Genomic DNA, 18,050 nt, shown 5'->3' on the forward strand with positions numbered 1-18,050 from the left:
AATGGGTCAAAAGAACCACTTCTTCTACTTCTATTGCTTGAGAAATAAATGAAATTTCACAAGGATAAAAATGCAATACAGCCGACATCATAATCTAAAAAAACATCAAAGAAATGCTGGACAGTTCCCACACATGAGAACAGCATGGCTATTGTGGTGGTCTGTTGGGTAAAGTTGTGATTTGCAAAACCCCATGTCTTGTGTGTGAAACAATTGAAATTATTGTGAGTGTTTTTATGTTTTAATAACTCCAGTTCAAGTAGTAGTATTTGTACCCAACAGTAAATATTCACACAGACAATGGAATAAACATTGGATACCTACCTACCAGGACCTCGTAAAACCTGACTCAACAGTGAACAAGCTGGGTCCGTCCCTCCGGGAATTTTTTTAGCCTTTAGTTTATTCGATTGTGATTAAAGAAAATCAGTACCTATGTACCTACCTAATTTGTTTAATATTCAGTTTATTATTATTCTTGATTTGATTTTTCAATTGATGCAGGATTTCATCAAAGGTAATAATCCATTGTAATCTTTCTTTTTAATCAATCTTGAATTCCACTTGGCCTTCTTCTATCCTGCATCCTTCCGTTTTCAATTTTGAGATGATAAAACCTCAGTAGTTATAGTTCCCTCCATCAAACCTCTAAAAAAAGTCATCATATCATGCTGCCAACTGCAAAAATCAGTGGCCTTCAAAAAGGATATCAGCAACATGAACACCTCTCTGTATTTATCAGCAGAATATTGAATTACAAAATGATCCATTCTTGTTGTACTCAAATCAAAATGATTTTAACTAATAAATTGGAGCAATCTTAATCTGTTAAGCTAAAGAGACTGTACATAAGTCTCAGACAGTCTATAGAAAGCACTATACTTTTCTTCTTATTTGGTCAATATTTCTTCCCTGTTTCAGTCAAGCATACAGCCTCATCTGAGTGTGATCTACAACCCTACCTAGACCCTAACGTCACCTATTCATTCACCATGTGCAATCCACCTTTCTTCTCTTCTGTTGAAGATCTCGTAGGAAATAATGCTACGAGTGGAAATAGTAATTTTATCAATGAAACAAAAAGTAGTAATATTATCAATGAAAACAAGTTTATGAATGGAAATAGTAATTGTGTGAATGAAACAAATAGTAGTAATACTATCAATGGAAATAGTAATACCATGAATGAAAGTAATAGTAATGTTAACATAGGTGACGCTAAAACTGGTCTTAAACGATCGACTGAAGTGTTATCTAAAACTTTCTTGCTTTAAGTTCATAGGTCGTTGCGATAAATTTTGAGATCAGAGCTCATTTGTGTGAGAAAATGTGAAAAAAATCCCCCAAGAAACAGTTTTATGGCTTTTTGGTTTTCTGGACAAAATTTGCACTACCACTTTTGTGTTCCTGGTAAAAAGACCTTTAATTTGATATATAGGTCGACCAGGTTTTGAATGAGTCCTTCTATGGCAACAGACCGTCAGACAGACGACACCAAAGCAAATACAATAGTCTGTCCCTTATACCTTTTTTTATTTTGGTAATTATGCATAAGACACGTCAATGGCAAATTTACTGAAAATTTCTATATAAGAGGAAAAACTTACTTTAAGAGTGTGCTAGATGTAGTTTTGACCGGCGCGAACGACATGTTGTAACACATACTTTTTGCGTTTAACCTAACCCTAACCTAACACTGGTCACTGCTCATTCGTGCGTTTAACCTAACCCTAACCTAACACTGGTCACTGCTCATTCGTGCGTTTAACCTAACCCTAACCTAACACTGGTCACTGCTCATTCGTGCGTTTAACCTAACCCTAACCTAACACTGGTCACTGCTCATTCGTGCGTTTAACCTAACCCTAACCTAACACTGGTCACTGCTCATTCGTGCGTTTAACCTAACCCTAACCTAACACTGGTCACTGCTCATTCGTGCGTTTAACCTAACCCTAACCTAACACTGGTCACTGCTCATTCGTGCGTTTAACCTAACCCTAACCTAACACTGGTCACTGCTCATTCGTGCGTTTAACCTAACCCTAACCTAACACTGGTCACTGCTCATTCGTGCGTTTAACCTAACCCTAACCTAACACTGGTCACTGCTCATTCGTGCGTTTAACCTAACCCTAACCTAACACTGGTCACTGCTCATTCGTGCGTTTAACCTAACCCTAACCTAACACTGGTCACTGCTCATTCGTGCGTTTAACCTAACCCTAACCTAACACTGGTCACTGCTCATTCGTGCGTTTAACCTAACCCTAACCTAACACTGGTCACTGCTCATTCGTGCGTTTAACCTAACCCTAACCTAACACTGGTCACTGCTCATTCGTGCGTTTAACCTAACCCTAACCTAACACTGGTCACTGCTCATTCGTGCGTTTAACCTAACCCTAACCTAACACTGGTCACTGCTCATTCGTGCGTTTAACCTAACCCTAACCTAACACTGGTCACTGCTCATTCGTGCGTTTAACCTAACCCTAACCTAACACTGGTCACTGCTCATTCGTGCGTTTAACCTAACCCTAACCTAACACTGGTCACTGCTCATTCGTGCGTTTAACCTAACCCTAACCTAACACTGGTCACTGCTCATTCGTGCGTTTAACCTAACCCTAACCTAACACTGGTCACTGCTCATTCGTGCGTTTAACCTAACCCTAACCTAACACTGGTCACTGCTCATTCGTGCGTTTAACCTAACCCTAACCTAACACTGGTCACTGCTCATTCGTGCGTTTAACCTAACCCTAACCTAACACTGGTCACTGCTCATTCGTGCGTTTAACCTAACCCTAACCTAACACTGGTCACTGCTCATTCGTGCGTTTAACCTAACCCTAACCTAACACTGGTCACTGCTCATTCGTGCGTTTAACCTAACCCTAACCTAACACTGGTCACTGCTCATTCGTGCGTTTAACCTAACCCTAACCTAACACTGGTCGGTAGTGTCCCTCCTACATATTTCAAGTCCCTTATCAATTAAAACATTTTTACAAACTAAAAGGGCCGGTAGAATACCGGGTAACTAATATTCTGCAATGGACATCTCACTCTTAACCCTTCTCATTCTATTCTGGGACTATGAAAAGTTTGATACACAGGGAAAACATATATTAATATAGTCTCACTCCAATATAGGGTAGCTTACCTTTTTTGTTTCATGTATTCTGTTCTTCTGTTGTTGTATGTTCCAAAAGTCCAAATCCAATTCAATCCTTGGAAACACCAGTGAACACTGATTACAAAAACCACTTGAAGAAACACATTTAAAACTTAATGATTAGATTTAAGTAATTTTAAATTAAAATATTAATAAATCTGTGTGTGGACAATACATTCAAATGATGGATATAAGAATTTAGGCATCTTGAACATAAATTTTTGGTTTTAAACTTATTCCCTAACAGGTGTAAACATCATTATCAGTTATCAGTTAATCATTAATATTATTTTACCAAAGAAATAGCCAGAGGAAAAAAAGATAAAACACAGGTATTTCAAAGATTTTTACCAATGATTCTTGTGGCTCACAGGACAGGAAAATTACTAGAAAAATAATGACTGAGTTCTGGACAACCTAACAGTAACTCAGAAATACTCAGAAGACCTTGAAAAATAAATTTCTCCAAAAAATATAAAAATGTAACAAAAAAAGTTGCCTTTGTAAATTTGTAAACAAAATTTTGAAACCATTGAAGTGCCATTGATTTATTAAATAAACCGAGAGAGAGAAATAAGTTATTGATGAGAAAAACTTAACTTTGGCCAGAAATTGACAGGAATTTCTTAAATAATCCAACGCAAACATTTGTATTTTTACAAAAGACATCCATTCATTTTCTTCAATTTTTATTTGACGTAGGTACCTACTACCTACTGTGGGAAACTGGACTTTTTATGGACACAGAATATTCACACACACACCTCTGTTGAAAGATATAAAACTTAATGGTAGTCATTAAATTAAAAGGATTAATTAATTATCCACTCCAATTAGATATTAATAATTAATTTACTGAAATACTGAAATTTTCCACAAGGGGAAAACCAAAAGAACACTATTTTTAGGCCTTTGAAATGGGCAAATGGCCACAAAAGAGTTTACGAGCTCTGTTGCTTCCACGGAGGAAAAAAATCGTAAATAAAGTGCAGAGTGCTGCACTCTAGCGGATTTTTTAGAGAACTTGCTTTTCAAGGAGGTCGGAGGTGAACGCAGACACTCGAAGTTAGAAAGTGCAGCACAAATGGAGCAAAGATGGGATGAGATTTATTTTTTTATTCAGCCAAATCTTAATGGAAAATAATTGACGTTATAGCTTAAGTTTAGGCACTTTAAGCGGAAATTTTGTTCAGGTTTCAGGAAAGAAGGAAAAAACTAAAGGAGACCCGAAATCCGATGGTTTTATGTTTTATTACCCATTTCAAATACATTACAGGGTTAATGCACGGCAAATGGAACTCCCAGGTAGGTATGTGAAAATATCGTCGGAGTGCGCGAACCGCGAAATTTTGAAAATGTAAACAAAATTAAATTCAGAAAGTGTTTCTACAGTCATTCAAATCCCTCCACCCTACATAACTGCATACAACACAGTCTTAACAATTTGAACAAGTGGTCTCTCTCCTCAGGCTATAACCAAACAACAAAGTTAACTATGTACAAAGATCAAACTAGAGATGAGAGGCATTGAGGGTTATTGAGTTGGCAAACATGCAGGATTTCATCAAAGGTAATAATCCATTGTAATCTTTCTTTTTAATCAATCTTGAATTCCACTTGGCCTTCGTAGTTATAGTTCCCTCCATCAAACCTCTAAAAAAAGTCATCATATCATGCTGCCAACTGCAAAAAGCAGTGGCCTTCAAAAAGGATATCAGCAACATGAACACCTCTCTGAATTTATCAGCAGAATATTGAATTACAAAATGATCCATTCTTGTTGTACTCAAATCAAAATGATTTTAACTAATAAAGTGGAGCAATTTTAATCTGTTAAGCTAAAGAGACTGTACATAAGTCTCAGACAGTCTATAACTCTATAGAAAGCACTATACACTTCATCTTATTTGGTCAATGTTTCTTCCCTGTTTCAGTCAAGCATACAACCTCATCTGAGTGTGATCTACAACCCTACCTAGACCCTAATGTCACCTATTCATTCACCATGTGCAATCCACCTTTCTTCTCTTCTGTTGAAGATCTCGTAGGAAAAAATGCTACGAGTGGAAATAGTAATTTTATTAATGAAACAAATAGTAGTAATATTATCAATGAAAACAAGTTTATGAAGGGAAATAGTAATTGTGTGAATGAAACAAATAGTAGTAATACTATCAATGGAAATAGTAATACCATGAATGAAAGTAATAGTAATGTTATCAATGAACCCAATAGTGATACTATGAATGAAACTAATAGCAAAAATTGCATGAATGAAACCAATACTATGAACGAAAATAGTAGTAGTGATTCTATGAATGGCAACAATAGTAATAAGTTTATGAATGGAAATAGTAGTAAACTGAGGCCTCCGCCTACCAATGGACGTACAGGATATGTATCAGAGCTAGTGGCAGAAGGAGGGGAGGTGGCATTTGTGAAGAATATTGTCGAGAGTAACATAGGACTGAAGCAGATAAGGTGAGTGATGGATTTTTACTCTTAGGAGGCCTTATTTCTATAATAATATGTTCCTAATTTGTCATGTACCTATGTATATTATATGAAATAAAGAGATGTATATGTTAAAAAAAAAATTTTGTTTACACTACTCACATAGGACGTCTTTTCACCTCAACAGTACAACAACAAAATAATGGTCTTTATTACAGGTTCATGAGAAAGGAAAATTTTAATAGCTTACTCAAGAAAACAGAATCCACACGGTGTTTTCTTATACTTGTCCAATCCCATGATAATCCTCTTGATGTCACCACATTTAGAGAAAAGCTCATATAATTGTTCTTCAGTGGTGTAATATGAAAGATTTCCTACATACAATGTTGATGTTGTCCTCAAGAGTTTTTCTTGCTCAGCTCTTGAACCCTGAAAATGTCAAAGTTGTTAAGTTAGAAAATAATAATAAAGAAGCGTTATTTTCATTTCTTTCTGAATGTCTCCCTGCAAAAGTACCTGTCTTTCTCATTATTCTCACATTTTCTTAAAGAACATAGGTTGTTGTTAACATTGAAGTTGACAATTCCAATTCCATTTTCCTCCTCCAATCTAAGGAAAGCAGGCACCTCTAGGGGGTTCATCTTTGTCCAGTAAGAACATAGGTAAAGATAGGTGATAACTAGGTGTTGCAAAATGATGAAGCAGCCAATAATGCTGATACCTACGTAGGTAGCCTTTGCCAAGGCTCAAATTCTAGCAGCTAAGGATCCAACAGGAAACAGTGAAAAGCTTTACCTTGAAATGTTGATCTCTGTACGAGCTGAGTTCTACAGATGGCGAGATGACTGTGGTCATCTTTGATCTTTAAAAAGCAGCAGAAATAAAGATTATAGATTTAAATCAATGTCATATCAAGGCCAGCCTAGTTAAGCGCTAGGCCGCGGGTTCAATTCCCGCCCGGGCGGATTTTATCCTGAAGGGATAAGGTTCGTTCTCGGAATGGCTGGCTTTCTCTTATCCTGTTTTCCTTCTCTTCGATTGTGGGATGATGGGACCTTGGCAGTTGGGGAATTTTAAAGAACTACAAAAAAAAATCACACACATCTGTTTCATTCTCCAGACTCTTCACCACCATGCTCGGACACAAGGCGAGTTTCATCGCGATGAAACACTTCCTACACCAGCACCCCCTAGTGCAACACTACTCCAGCACAGAGTTCTGTCAGGGAAATACCATGAGATGGGGACTAGCTTGGACTACACATGAGGATGTACTGCTGAGAGATGCATTGCCTAGGAGAGAAGAGGGGAGGGGGAGGGCGAAACCTCTGGTGTATGTGATGGAGGGGAGGGAGGGTGTGGAGGAGGTGGTCACCAGGCTGTTTGCCTTGTTTGATGCTCTCAAGGTAAAAACTTTTTTTTTCGTCTTCTATCTTGTATTTCCTTTAACTTTACTTCAGCTGTAATAGATCATTTGCATTTGGGTAAAAAATATGAATTAAAGGTAAATTCCTACGTAAAAAATCCAAATCGGAGGTCGAAACCCCGAAAAAGTAAGATTAAAAGGCTGAAAAAAAAAAAATATTTGCCGTTCTAATGAAAAAGTTCAAATAGTCGTGAAATAGTCGCGTCTGCCTCTAAGCGTTCAAATACAACGCTTAAAGGCAGACGCGCTACCCTGCAAGCTAACTAGGCTAGCAAGGATTTTTAAATTTCCAATTAATCGTTTATTTATCACTTTCTATTGTTTTTCAAAATTTCAGATCATTTACAAGATCCTTCACAATCGGCCGGATGGAGACGCATACAAACTCATGATAACGGCATACGAAAACACATGGAGTCACCAGCGCCGCTTAAAACGCCAGAAACGTCACCAGAACACGCCAAACAACAGCGAATCTAGTCAGAATAAACTTGGCAGTGTGCAGAACAACCGAAAACAATCCAACTGTGATAGCAGTGAAAGTCCTTGTAAACGAAGAAAACCTGAAAGTGCGGAATTGAACACTGATGATCCTGAAGTAGATATAAACTGTGATAGTGAAGTTATAAAATTTACCAACAGTGACAAATTAAGAGAGAAGGTTTCAAATAGTGATAGAGTGTCTGATAAGGCTACCATTAGTGATGGAGTGATTCAAAAACCTGCAAATGATCAAACATTTACGGAGCAACCTGTAAACACTATTATCATAAATGAACATCATACAAGTGATGAAATAATTGAAAAATCTACCAATAGTGAGACAGAATTTGAAAAATCTACCAATAGTGAGACAGTAATTGAAAAATCTACCAATAGTGAGACGGAATTTGAAAAACCTACCAATAGTGAGACAGTCTTTGAAAAATCTGCAAACGGCAATAAAGTAGCAGGAAAAACTGCAGAAAGTGGAAAGATTGAAACTTCCAAGCTGCCTCTTGTAGTGTGTAACCTGTTGATAGAGAAGCTTGAAGATCCTGCTGGGGAAGATAGTATAGTGATAGAAATGATTTGGGTATCGGGTAGTGGGAGCAGAGATTTGCCCCATCAAATATTGCAAGCTATAAAGAACCATCTGTGAGAAGTAGAAGGTATTGGGATTTCTCATATGGGAAATAATCATGTTCCGTTTTACAATAAACTGCATTTAAAATTAAAATTGAGATCCCCTCCCCCTCCTAACCCAAACTTGTTTTTCGATTTATTTTGTCCCAATTAAAATTATTATAACTTTACCAAAAGTTAAATACTAGTTATAATACAAGTAGCAACATTAAGAGATAGCTAACTTTTTTGTTTATTTTTCAATCCCCTCCAGCCAGCCTACTTATCTTAGTTGGTTAGCGCGTCTGCCTTGTAAGCGCTAGGCCGCCGGTTCGATAATAATGTTCGTTCTCGGAACGGCTGGCTTTCTCCTATCCTGTCTTCGATTTCGGGACGGGTAGACCTTAGCAGTTAGAGTTCCCTCTATCAAACCTCTCCCCTTCCCCTAAGGAAGAGACATTTTGGTGGGTTCTGAAAGTGGAAATGGGACTTGAAAAACGAACATGCGTCTTTTATAAAATACAAGTACATAAAACATCACGATTTATTGGACAAATATAATTTAATTTTGTACAACTTAAGACTAAGAAGAATGGAAAATCTTAAAATTAAAAACTATTCTGTAAATAGTAGAACTAGATCGAACTCGGAAATTCAAGAACACAAAGATCTGTGTTTCATTTCAACATAGATACCAGAACCTCCTAAGGTCAGTGACCTTCTCCTAATTGTTCTTTGATAGATATTTGTAACTATTTGATATTTATACCAGGTTAGTAGATAAATTTTTACCAGAAGAGGATCTGGTTTATACTTTCATAGGAAGTAATAATAAAAGCCAAAAAGGTATCACACAAGGCTTGTGCTAGAGAAGATCCTGGATTCAATTCCCTGGGTCAAGTTTTTTTTTTTTTTTTTTTAACAAATGTTGCACTTGAGCAGAGATCAGAGATTTGAAGATTTTGGTTTTTGGAAGTAAAATGGTAAATAAAAAAAGGTATGGTCGTAGGGTTCTACGTGCCGTGAAATGTCATGGTATGAAAAAAAACTTTGGATCGTGTACACGCGCCCTAATCAGCTGTTTTTTGTTGACTTTCGGGAAATATTTCGGAAGGTCGATTTGGATTTTGGAATTTTCTTCAGTTTTTTTGCTGAAAAATTGAAAATTTTCACCTTTTAACTCTTCTTTTCGCTGAATCAGGTAATATTTGAAGTATTCTTATAGGAAATAAGTGTGGGGAACTCACTGAATAGTCACACAGCAAACCCTCCTTTAAATAAATAAGTTCTAACTTACTGATAGAGATGGTACCAGATATTTAAGGTTAGCGATACCCAGTTCTTATCACAGAATCACAAATTGGTCATTACATAATTAGATGGTACCTACTGATGGGGAGTTCTCATTATTCTCATAGGTACCTGTCACCCATCCCTAAAAGGTCTCATAGACTAGGGTCTACTACCTTAATCTTACTAGTGGTTGTTACCTCCGAGCCATACCTACACCCGCATTTTTTCACGAACAAAATACTGACTCAGCAAGTGCTCAAACATCAATTCCAAACAGGCCAAATTTGCTTGAGACTGATCTGAGACATAGAATTTTTGTTCTTAAGAATCAGTGTTAGAGACTGTTTCATAAGTCTCCTGTTGTTTGTGGTTTTCAACAAGATGTGAAGTATGCTTACAAAAAAAATAATAATAATCTCATACTAATTTAGTGCTAATGCATTGCTTACTTCATATTTCAGAGCCAAATCCACAATGCCTGCTGAAGCCGCCACTGGAAAACTACCAAAACCCCAGCTGAGAAATCTGCTGCAGTCCTCCATCAAGGTCGCCCTTGTTCAGGGTGCCGTCATTGCCTTCGGAACAGGTATGACATATTGATTTTGGTAATTATTCCAAAGCCACAACAATTAAAAAGCTCCTTTTTGTGTTCAACCTAACCCTATAATAACACTGGTCACTCCTCATTAAATATGTGACAGCTCTTTTTTGAAGGAAGTTTCCATTGACATGACTTTTGAACAAGGACCTACCCAAAACAGAGTTCTAAGTTTCAACTTGATAATATTTCATCTAGATGGTTTTATCTCTGTACTTGTTTTACCATAACTCTCAGATTTGTTTGTTCAAGTTCAAGGAAATTTACATTAAATGTCCACCACAAAAAAAAAAAAAAAAAAAAAAAAAAAAAAAAAAAAAAATTGGATTTTGCGTTTGATAGGGCCTGGGCCTCTCAGGGGCCTATAAAAATCTGACTAATAGTCAATTATTTTACAGAAAACAAAAGAATAATTAGTAATGATGTCTTCTTCTGTCTGGCTGGGGGGTGTTAAACAGGGAGTAGACCAGCTTAGTCTTGCTGGGGGACTATAAACTGGGAGTATACCAGCCTGAATTTTCCTTGCTAAAGAAATAGCAAAGGTTGAAAGGGAAGGGCATCCACTTGTAAAATTTGTAGCCAAAACCAAATGTCAGCCCAAAGTGATCACCCTAGTTGGGCTGATTGAGAGGCTGACCAAAAAATGCTGACCCCGTCTGTACACGGGAAAAGGTGGTGAAGAAGAAGAAGTAATGATGTCTTCTTCTCTTGTTTTCAGCTGTGGCATGGAAAGTCCTTATCATGGACCCACACAAAAAGGCCATCTCTGAATTCTACAAGACCTACGATGGAGAGAAGGATTTTGAACGCATGAAGAAAGCTGGTCTGTTTGAGGAGTACACTCTTTAAATTGTTGTAAGATTTATGTATGTTAGGCTAGGCAAAAAATATAGGATCTTAAATGGGCAAGAGAACTGACTTGTGATTCAGCTCCAGGGAATTTTCTTGTTTTTACAAGAGTTACACAACACTTTTTACTTTTTTCTTTCTTTTTATCTATGAACTCACATGTAAGAGACCCCCAGGGAATTTTCTTGTTTTTACAAGAGTTACACAACACTTTTTACTTTTTTCTTTCTTTTTATCTATGAACTCACATGTAAGAGACCTTTTAAAAGGACAAGAAGTTGGAGTACTGTGGTTAGTTGGTTCAGATTATGTACATTCCATCTAGAATCACTGACTGAATCATATTATTGTTACCTACCATTTCTCATTTGCTACAGGTGTGACATCTGTAGCAAATCTGTAAAGTGTTGACAAACCTAGTGAGTTCTTATCTTCTGAGCTTGTGCCCCACAAATGTGCATTTTGTGTTTAATAAACCCTTTGGCTCTGCTTCAAGTCAGTAAAATCAACTTGTCTGATTCAACATGTAAATATAATAAAAACACTGAACAAAATGTTTGAAAAAACGAAAACTTAGAGAAATTTATTTCTTTATAGAAATTATCATGCACATTTTTCACTTGGGTAAATTTAAATTTTCAACAGGACATATATACAAAAAAAAAAAATCTACAGAGACCAACAAGCTCACTAATCAAGCAAGATCTCTTACAATTTTTCAATTGTAAGAGATTGGTGCAATTTTTTCTCTGTCAAAAATCAAATAGTCGCTCCACTGAAACCTCTTCACAGGGATTGTACGATAATATTGACCACTCCTACACACACTACTTGCAAAGCTATATTTCGGCTCATATGGCAAATACAGTTTCGATCTCAACTCATCAAACATAACAATCGAATTCATCGCATTAATCAGCGCACACGGAGAAAACCGGAGCTGAAATCGAAACAAAACGCCAAGAGTATGAACGAGAAATTCCAAACCAAGACAGATCAGATAAACGAAAATCGCTGGAATTTGCAGGGAAACTATTCTGAAATTTTTTGCTTGGTTTGGGTTGCTTTTATCTGAGAATTGGTCTGGAGTAGGCACACTCAATTTATTGGCGATTTTGGCATCTTGCTTATCTCTTGTTTTCACCATTCTTACTTTATTAATAATATTGTCGTCGTAATCCTCATTTGTTTTGAACATTCTTACTTTGTTCAAGAGTCCATTGTTTTCTGTTTTGAAATAGCGCGTTTCTTTTGGTGTTATCTTTCCTATAGCGCCTCCTGCATAATTTCTCCGTTCCTTTGGTTTTATTTCTTCTATGTCAACCTCGTTCTCTTTCATTTCGCTCTTTAGGCAAGCCTCCATCTCATTATTATTATTGGTATCAAATGCCCCGCCATCTTGTCCGCCATTTTGTTTCTCGTCAAGGTCAACACCTATATTTGGAAGTGTCAGATTTGTTTCAATGTAATAGTCTTCGTACGATTGACGCAATGTACGCTTCGTTGAATTCGTTTGACCTTGAATATCACTCCGGAAATGGTCGGGTTTTTCCGGAACGTGCTTCGCGTCTTCTCGATCAAGCTCGGGCGTTTCTTGAGTCTCAATACGGAATTGCTGGGAATTTGCCCGAACTTGCTTCGCGTTTTCTCGATCAAGTTCGAGTTTTCCTTGATAATCATTATCATATGGGAGCATTTCGTGTTTCTTCTTCGTCCCGACTCGATTAAGTTTGGGGGTTTCTTGATTCTCAATTCGGAACTGCTCGGGATGTGCCCGATCTTGCTTCGCGTCTTCTCGATCAAGTTCGGGTGGTTCTTGATTATCGATTCGGAATTGCTCGCGATTTTCCCGACCGAGCTTCGCGTTTTCTCGCTTGAGTTCGGGCGTTTCCGTAGCGTCTCCCGAGTTGATGAGTTTACACACGAAATGCAGTGTGTCCATGATGGGCGTGTCGTCGGTTATGAACACTGGAAATCCTGCAATCTGATTGGTCGACAGTTTGAGAGTGTTGTTTGCTTGAATGTTAGCCCAGGCAGCGTTACCTGAAAAAGAACAAGAGTGACTGGGGTATATTTCAAACTAGGAGAACCGTCAAAAGAAGTTGTATCCTTGAGGACACTGTTGGTTTAGTGGTAACTCGATTTTCTTGAAGGAGGCCCCAGGTTCGATTTCCACAAGCGACAAAAATGGTATTCTAATTTTTCGATTTTGAATGACGGGTTTAACTACGGTTTTAGAATGGTCTTACTGTATTGATATTGATAGTATGGGAAATATTGTGTCCCAGTCGAAAATTGAAAGGGAGAAAAAAACCTCTTGTTAGCAGGTTGAGAGCGAAGGGCATCCATGTAGCCAAAACCAATCACCGTGGGGCTGATTGAGAGGCTGACGAAAAACGCCAACTCCGTCTGAACACGGGAAAAAGCGAAGAAGTAGAAGATTTTTCTTTTTCAAGATGAAAGGAAAAGCCCCTCCACCGATTTTTTTTTTTTTCACTTACCTACGTAGGTGAATTGATACTTGTTCCCACTTCCACAGATCCGAGGCAGTATTCTGTTGCACTGATGAGACAGTTGCAACAGAGCCGGTATAAATCCCTTATCTGTTTCACCGTACAGGGGGGTGTGGCGTAACGCGATGGTGCTCAGTGAAACACCTGCGAAATTTTAGTATGCCAGCCGAGTTAGCTTAAAGGGTAGCGTCTGTCTTTAATATGCCAGCCGAGTTAGCGTAAAGGGTAGCGTCTGTCTTTAATATGCCAGCCGAGTTAGCTTAAAGGGTAGCGTCTGTCTTTAATATGCCAGCCGAGTTAGCTTAAAGGGTAGCGTCTGTCTTTAATATGCCAGCTGAGTTAGCTTAAAGGGTAGCGTCTGTCTTTAATATGCCAGCCGAGTTAGCTTAAAGGGTAGCGTCTGTCTTTAATATGCCACCCGAGAGCCGAGTTAGCTTGGAGGGTAGCGCGTCTGTAAGCGCTAGCGCTAGGTTGCGGACACGAGGCGGACTTTATCGTAAACAGATGATGTTCGTTCTCGAAAAGGCTGGATTTCTTCTATCCTGGTCCTTCTTCTCTCTTCGATTTTGGGACGATAAGACCTCCCTTGTTACAGTTCTCTCTCTATGAAACCTCTTCTATTACTTTCCTTATCCCATGATATCGAAAGTAATGTAGTAGGTATTATCTCAATAGTCCCTAATGCCTGTTTGACTGTACTGCCTCGGGTAAATGAGGTCTTTTCTCTCTCTCTCTCTCTCTCTCTCTCTCTCTCTCTCTCTATTCCTCCTCTTGAGATTATATGTGTTTTTTTCTCTCTCTCTCTCTCTCTCTCTCTCTCTCTCTCTCTCTCTCTCTCTCTCTCTCTCTCTCTCTCTCTCTCTCATTATTCATTACTTGCTATCACATCACCGATCAGCTAGAGCTGTGGTTAGGTGGAAGAGCTCCTCTGGGAGAATCCTGGAAAAAAAAAACAATAGTTCCGTATCTCAGAATAGTTCCGTACTTACCCGAGCTGAGCCGAGTGCCATTGGCGGTGAGTACTGCATGTTCGGCCCGAGCTAGAGACTCTCCATAACCTCCGGCCACTAACACCTTGCTTCCATCAACCCCAACGGCCGCCTTGACTCCATTCACCCCAACGGCCGCCTTGACTCCATTCACCCCAACGGCCGCCTTGACTCCATCAACCCCAACGGACGCCTTGACTCCATTCACCCCAACGGCCGCCTTGACTCCATTCACCCCAACGGCCGCCTTGACTCCATCAACCCCAACGGCCGGGCACTTGATCTCAGTAGGGTTGATAACCATGCTGAAGTGAAGGCCCCTGTAGGCCGTTACGCAGGCCTCTGTAGAGCCGTTGTATATGAATCGGCCGATGCTGAATTGGATGCATTTGGCGAGTAGAGTTTGGGTGCCTGTGTAAAAACAGTAATAAATGTCAGCCTAGTTAGCTTGGTTGGTAGTGCGTCTGCCTCGTAAGCAATAGGCAGCGAGTTTGATTCCCGCCCGGGGCGGATTTTATTCTGATGGGATAATTTTCGTTCTCGGAACGGCTGGATTTCTCCTATACTGTCTTCCTTCTCTCTTTAATGTCGGGACGATAAGACTTTTAGCAGTTACAGTTCCTTCTGTCAATCCTCTTCAAAAAGAAGGGGGAAAAAATCTACTTATAACACCAACTCGGAACCAGGGTGAAATATATTGCCATGCCATTATTTTGCCAATTGCCTGTATTATATTTACTTTAAATAAATAAATTACAATGCCATCGGCTAGAAGTTAGAGCCCTCTTTTGTGACTCGATCTTTTCTCACCCTGTACATTAACCCGTTCAAGTCTCTCTGTGTCACTCGGTATTGCATAGGATATGAATGTAGCGCAGTGGAATACGACGGTAACATTGTTGAATATTTCATCTTGGAGAGTGTCTGGTTTGGTAATATCGGCCTGGAAATATAACACCGGGACCTTTTCTTCGTAACCTGAAACAGGATTGATGATGGAAAATAAAGGATATTACCTAGAGTCCTAGAATGAACCAGCATGTAGTTAGCTTGAAGAGTACCGAGCACGGAAGATAGCACGTTTGCTCTGTAAGCGGGTTTTCGGCTTTATGGTTTTTAGGACAAAATTTGCACCACCATTTTCGTGATCCTGGTAAAAAGACCTTTAATTTGATATATAGATCGACCAGGTTTGGATAAGTCCTTCTTCTGAGAGTTACGTTGAACAAACAATAAATGGAAACTTAATAAATTGAATTAAATTTATCGACTCAACGAAGTAGTGCGTTAAAACGCCATGCTATTGCAATTGTAAAATATTCCCCAAGGTTGGGGTTTTCATTTAGCTTTCTTCTGCTTCAGCTCCGGGCGAAATTTTTTTTCAACAAGTACTCGTAGGTATGAACCATGATTAGAGAGCCGCACAAGATCATCTTGGGTATGCGAACCTTTGCACCTTGTGGACACAGCTTTAGGCATTTAAAAAAAAATCCTGAACTTGCTTGCCATGCAAAAGGTAACGGGTTTGGGGTTCGAGGCTCATTATTCGACATAAGGTTTTAGTGGTCTTACCCAAGTCGTTGTGAAATAAGTACAACCAAATCCAGGACTCGAATCTGTACTACATTGTTCGAAGCTCATTATTTTAGTGGTCTTACCCAAGTCGTTGTGAAATGGAACCAAATCCAGGACTCGAATCTGTACTACATTGTTATCAGTGTATTATTTTAGTGGTCTTACCCAAGTCGTTGTGAAATGGAACCAAATCCAGGACTCGAATCTGTACTACATTGTTCGAAGCTTATTATTTTAGTGGTCTTACCCAAGTCGTTGTGAAATGGAACCAAATCCAGGACTCGAATCTGTACTACATTGTTCGAAGCTCATTATTTTAGTGGTCTTACCCAAGTTGTTGTGAAATGGAACCAAATCCAGGACTCGAATCTGTACTACATTGTTCGAAGCTCATTATTTTAGTGGTCTTACCCAAGTCGTTGTGATGACAGACAGACGACACCGAAGCGAATACAATAGTCCGTCCCTTATACCTTTTTATTACTATTGTAATGAGGAATCAGTAAAAAGCCCTGCTGCAATTCACCTGATGCTGCGAACAAGTTTCAACCCCGTAGTATGCCTCTCATCAGATGGGCGTTACACAATACGTCTCATTTAGGTGCCGAGTCAACACAAGAACGGAACACCAGAAAGTGACCCGTTGAAATATTTGCAATCAAAAGAACGAGTGCAAATTTTTGTCCAAGGTGGGCACCGAACCTGGGACTTTCTGCAAGGCAAACAAGCACGTTACCACTAACCGTACATACAATAGCCAAGATCTTTCACGCTATCAACGTTGCTAAGGATTCCCTTATCTCATTCCTCCATATTGTCTTCAGTAATGTCCACAGTTTCTTTCCCTATAATTAAGAGGTTTTCCAACTTCATCTTCCGATTTCCTTGAAATTTGTCCCAGACTCCTAGAGTTTCTACCAAAATATTTAACCATTATCGAATCTACTATGCCATGTATTTGTATATCTACGAGTATCTTCGATCTTATCAACTTCACTCCTGTCTTTAGTAATGTCCACAGTTTACCCTACAGAATTTTCCATCTTCATCTTCCTTAGAAATTCTCCCTGGAGTTTCTTCCAAGTTTATTCAACCATTGAATCTACATATATACAATTAATATATTTTAATTTTTATCATCTTTGTCTTTGCTACGGGTTTCCTTATCTTTTTGTTCATTCCTGATTCCTATTTTCAGTGATTTCCTAATGTCTATAGAGTCTTTTCCTGTGTTTCAGAGGTCGCATCTTCAGAATTTTCCATCTGTTTCGGAAGTTTCAACTGAGGTTTCTCACTAAATCTCCTTATACATAGGTACCATTTAATCTACCTAGGTATGTCTTCTTCCTTAGCCTTTTCCCGTGTTCAGACAGAGTGGGCGTTTTTCGTCAGCCTCTCAATCAGTCCTGGGGTGATTGCTTTGAGGTGACCTTTATTTGACTCTGGCTAAAAAAAAAAGAGTGGATAACCTTCGCACTCAACCTTTGCTATTTCTTTAGCAAGGGAAATTTCAGGCTAGTATACTCGCTGTTTAAAGGACAAGAGGGAGGGAGGTTCAGTGAACCAGACTAGTTAGCTTGAAGAGTAGCACGTCTGCGTTGTAAGCGCTAGAAGGCTAGGTCTCAGGATTCCCGCCTGTGGAGGATTCTATCCTGAACAGATAAGGTTTGTTCCCGGAACGGCTGGCTTTCTCCAGTCCTGTCTTCCTCCTCCCTTCACTTTCGGAACGATAACACCTTAGCAGCGGCCCACCTAAATATGGCCCTGATATTAGGGTGTTATGTTGTATTAGGGCGGGGTGGTTTTTCAAATTTTTCAGAATCTTTCAACATGTAAGGTTGGTAATATTCCTAATAGAAATAATGATTATTTATTCTTATTGTTCTCCTGAAATCTTCTTTTTCTTCATTGCTATCTGTTCTTCGAAATCTTCCACTAGTACCTACCTACTTTTTTGTACTTTTGCGAAATATTTGTTAGCAAGTTCTTCTACATATTTCAGAGAATTGGCTGACCTTATTTTTATAATAAACTGATTGCTTGAATTTTTGTCTGGTTGCCTGCC

General features: G+C 38.7%; 5 protein-coding genes across 5 annotated transcripts; 3 read left to right on the top strand and 2 right to left on the bottom strand.

Annotated features, from left to right (window-relative positions):
- Positions 1 to 498: 498 nt before the first annotated feature.
- Positions 499 to 3,571, top strand: LOC103516520 (AAC-rich mRNA clone AAC11 protein-like). The gene is made up of 3 exons (XM_008481489.1): positions 499 to 517; positions 922 to 1,212; positions 3,555 to 3,571. Exons 1-3 carry the CDS (start codon positions 499 to 501, stop codon positions 3,569 to 3,571), a joined length of 327 nt encoding a protein of 108 aa, XP_008479711.1.
- A 1,161-nt stretch (positions 3,572 to 4,732) lies between these two features.
- Positions 4,733 to 9,000, top strand: LOC103516521 (U6 small nuclear RNA (adenine-(43)-N(6))-methyltransferase-like). Its single transcript, XM_008481490.3, has 4 exons — positions 4,733 to 4,751; positions 5,116 to 5,662; positions 6,759 to 7,044; positions 7,402 to 9,000. The coding sequence occupies exons 1-4, from the start codon at positions 4,733 to 4,735 to the stop codon at positions 8,203 to 8,205; spliced, it is 1,656 nt and encodes a 551-aa protein (XP_008479712.1). The 3' UTR covers positions 8,206 to 9,000.
- On the bottom strand, positions 5,864 to 6,551 carry LOC113470457 (nuclear cap-binding protein subunit 2-like). Its single transcript, XM_026828896.1, has 2 exons — positions 6,434 to 6,551; positions 5,864 to 6,067 (listed from the first exon to the last, which is right to left on the bottom strand). Exons 1-2 carry the CDS (start codon positions 6,491 to 6,493, stop codon positions 5,882 to 5,884), a joined length of 246 nt encoding a protein of 81 aa, XP_026684697.1. The 5' UTR covers positions 6,494 to 6,551; the 3' UTR covers positions 5,864 to 5,881.
- A 223-nt stretch (positions 9,001 to 9,223) lies between the features above and the next one.
- On the top strand, positions 9,224 to 11,029 carry LOC103516517 (cytochrome c oxidase subunit 6C). The gene is made up of 3 exons (XM_008481486.3): positions 9,224 to 9,369; positions 9,923 to 10,047; positions 10,778 to 11,029. Exons 2-3 carry the CDS (start codon positions 9,936 to 9,938, stop codon positions 10,906 to 10,908), a joined length of 243 nt encoding a protein of 80 aa, XP_008479708.1. The 5' UTR covers positions 9,224 to 9,369; positions 9,923 to 9,935; the 3' UTR covers positions 10,909 to 11,029.
- A 76-nt stretch (positions 11,030 to 11,105) lies between these two features.
- Positions 11,106 to 16,125, bottom strand: LOC103516518. The gene is made up of 6 exons (XM_026828895.1): positions 16,069 to 16,125; positions 15,221 to 15,388; positions 14,411 to 14,821; positions 13,410 to 13,565; positions 11,644 to 12,951; positions 11,106 to 11,607 (listed from the first exon to the last, which is right to left on the bottom strand). The coding sequence occupies exons 3-6, from the start codon at positions 14,712 to 14,714 to the stop codon at positions 11,603 to 11,605; spliced, it is 1,773 nt and encodes a 590-aa protein (XP_026684696.1). The 5' UTR covers positions 14,715 to 14,821; positions 15,221 to 15,388; positions 16,069 to 16,125; the 3' UTR covers positions 11,106 to 11,602.
- Between the last annotated feature and the right edge of the window lie 1,925 nt (positions 16,126 to 18,050).

Source organism: Diaphorina citri, unplaced genomic scaffold (genome assembly GCF_000475195.1).
Source record: "Diaphorina citri unplaced genomic scaffold, Diaci psyllid genome assembly version 1.1 scaffold1589, whole genome shotgun sequence".
Classification (NCBI taxonomy): Eukaryota; Metazoa; Arthropoda; class Insecta; order Hemiptera; family Psyllidae; genus Diaphorina; species Diaphorina citri.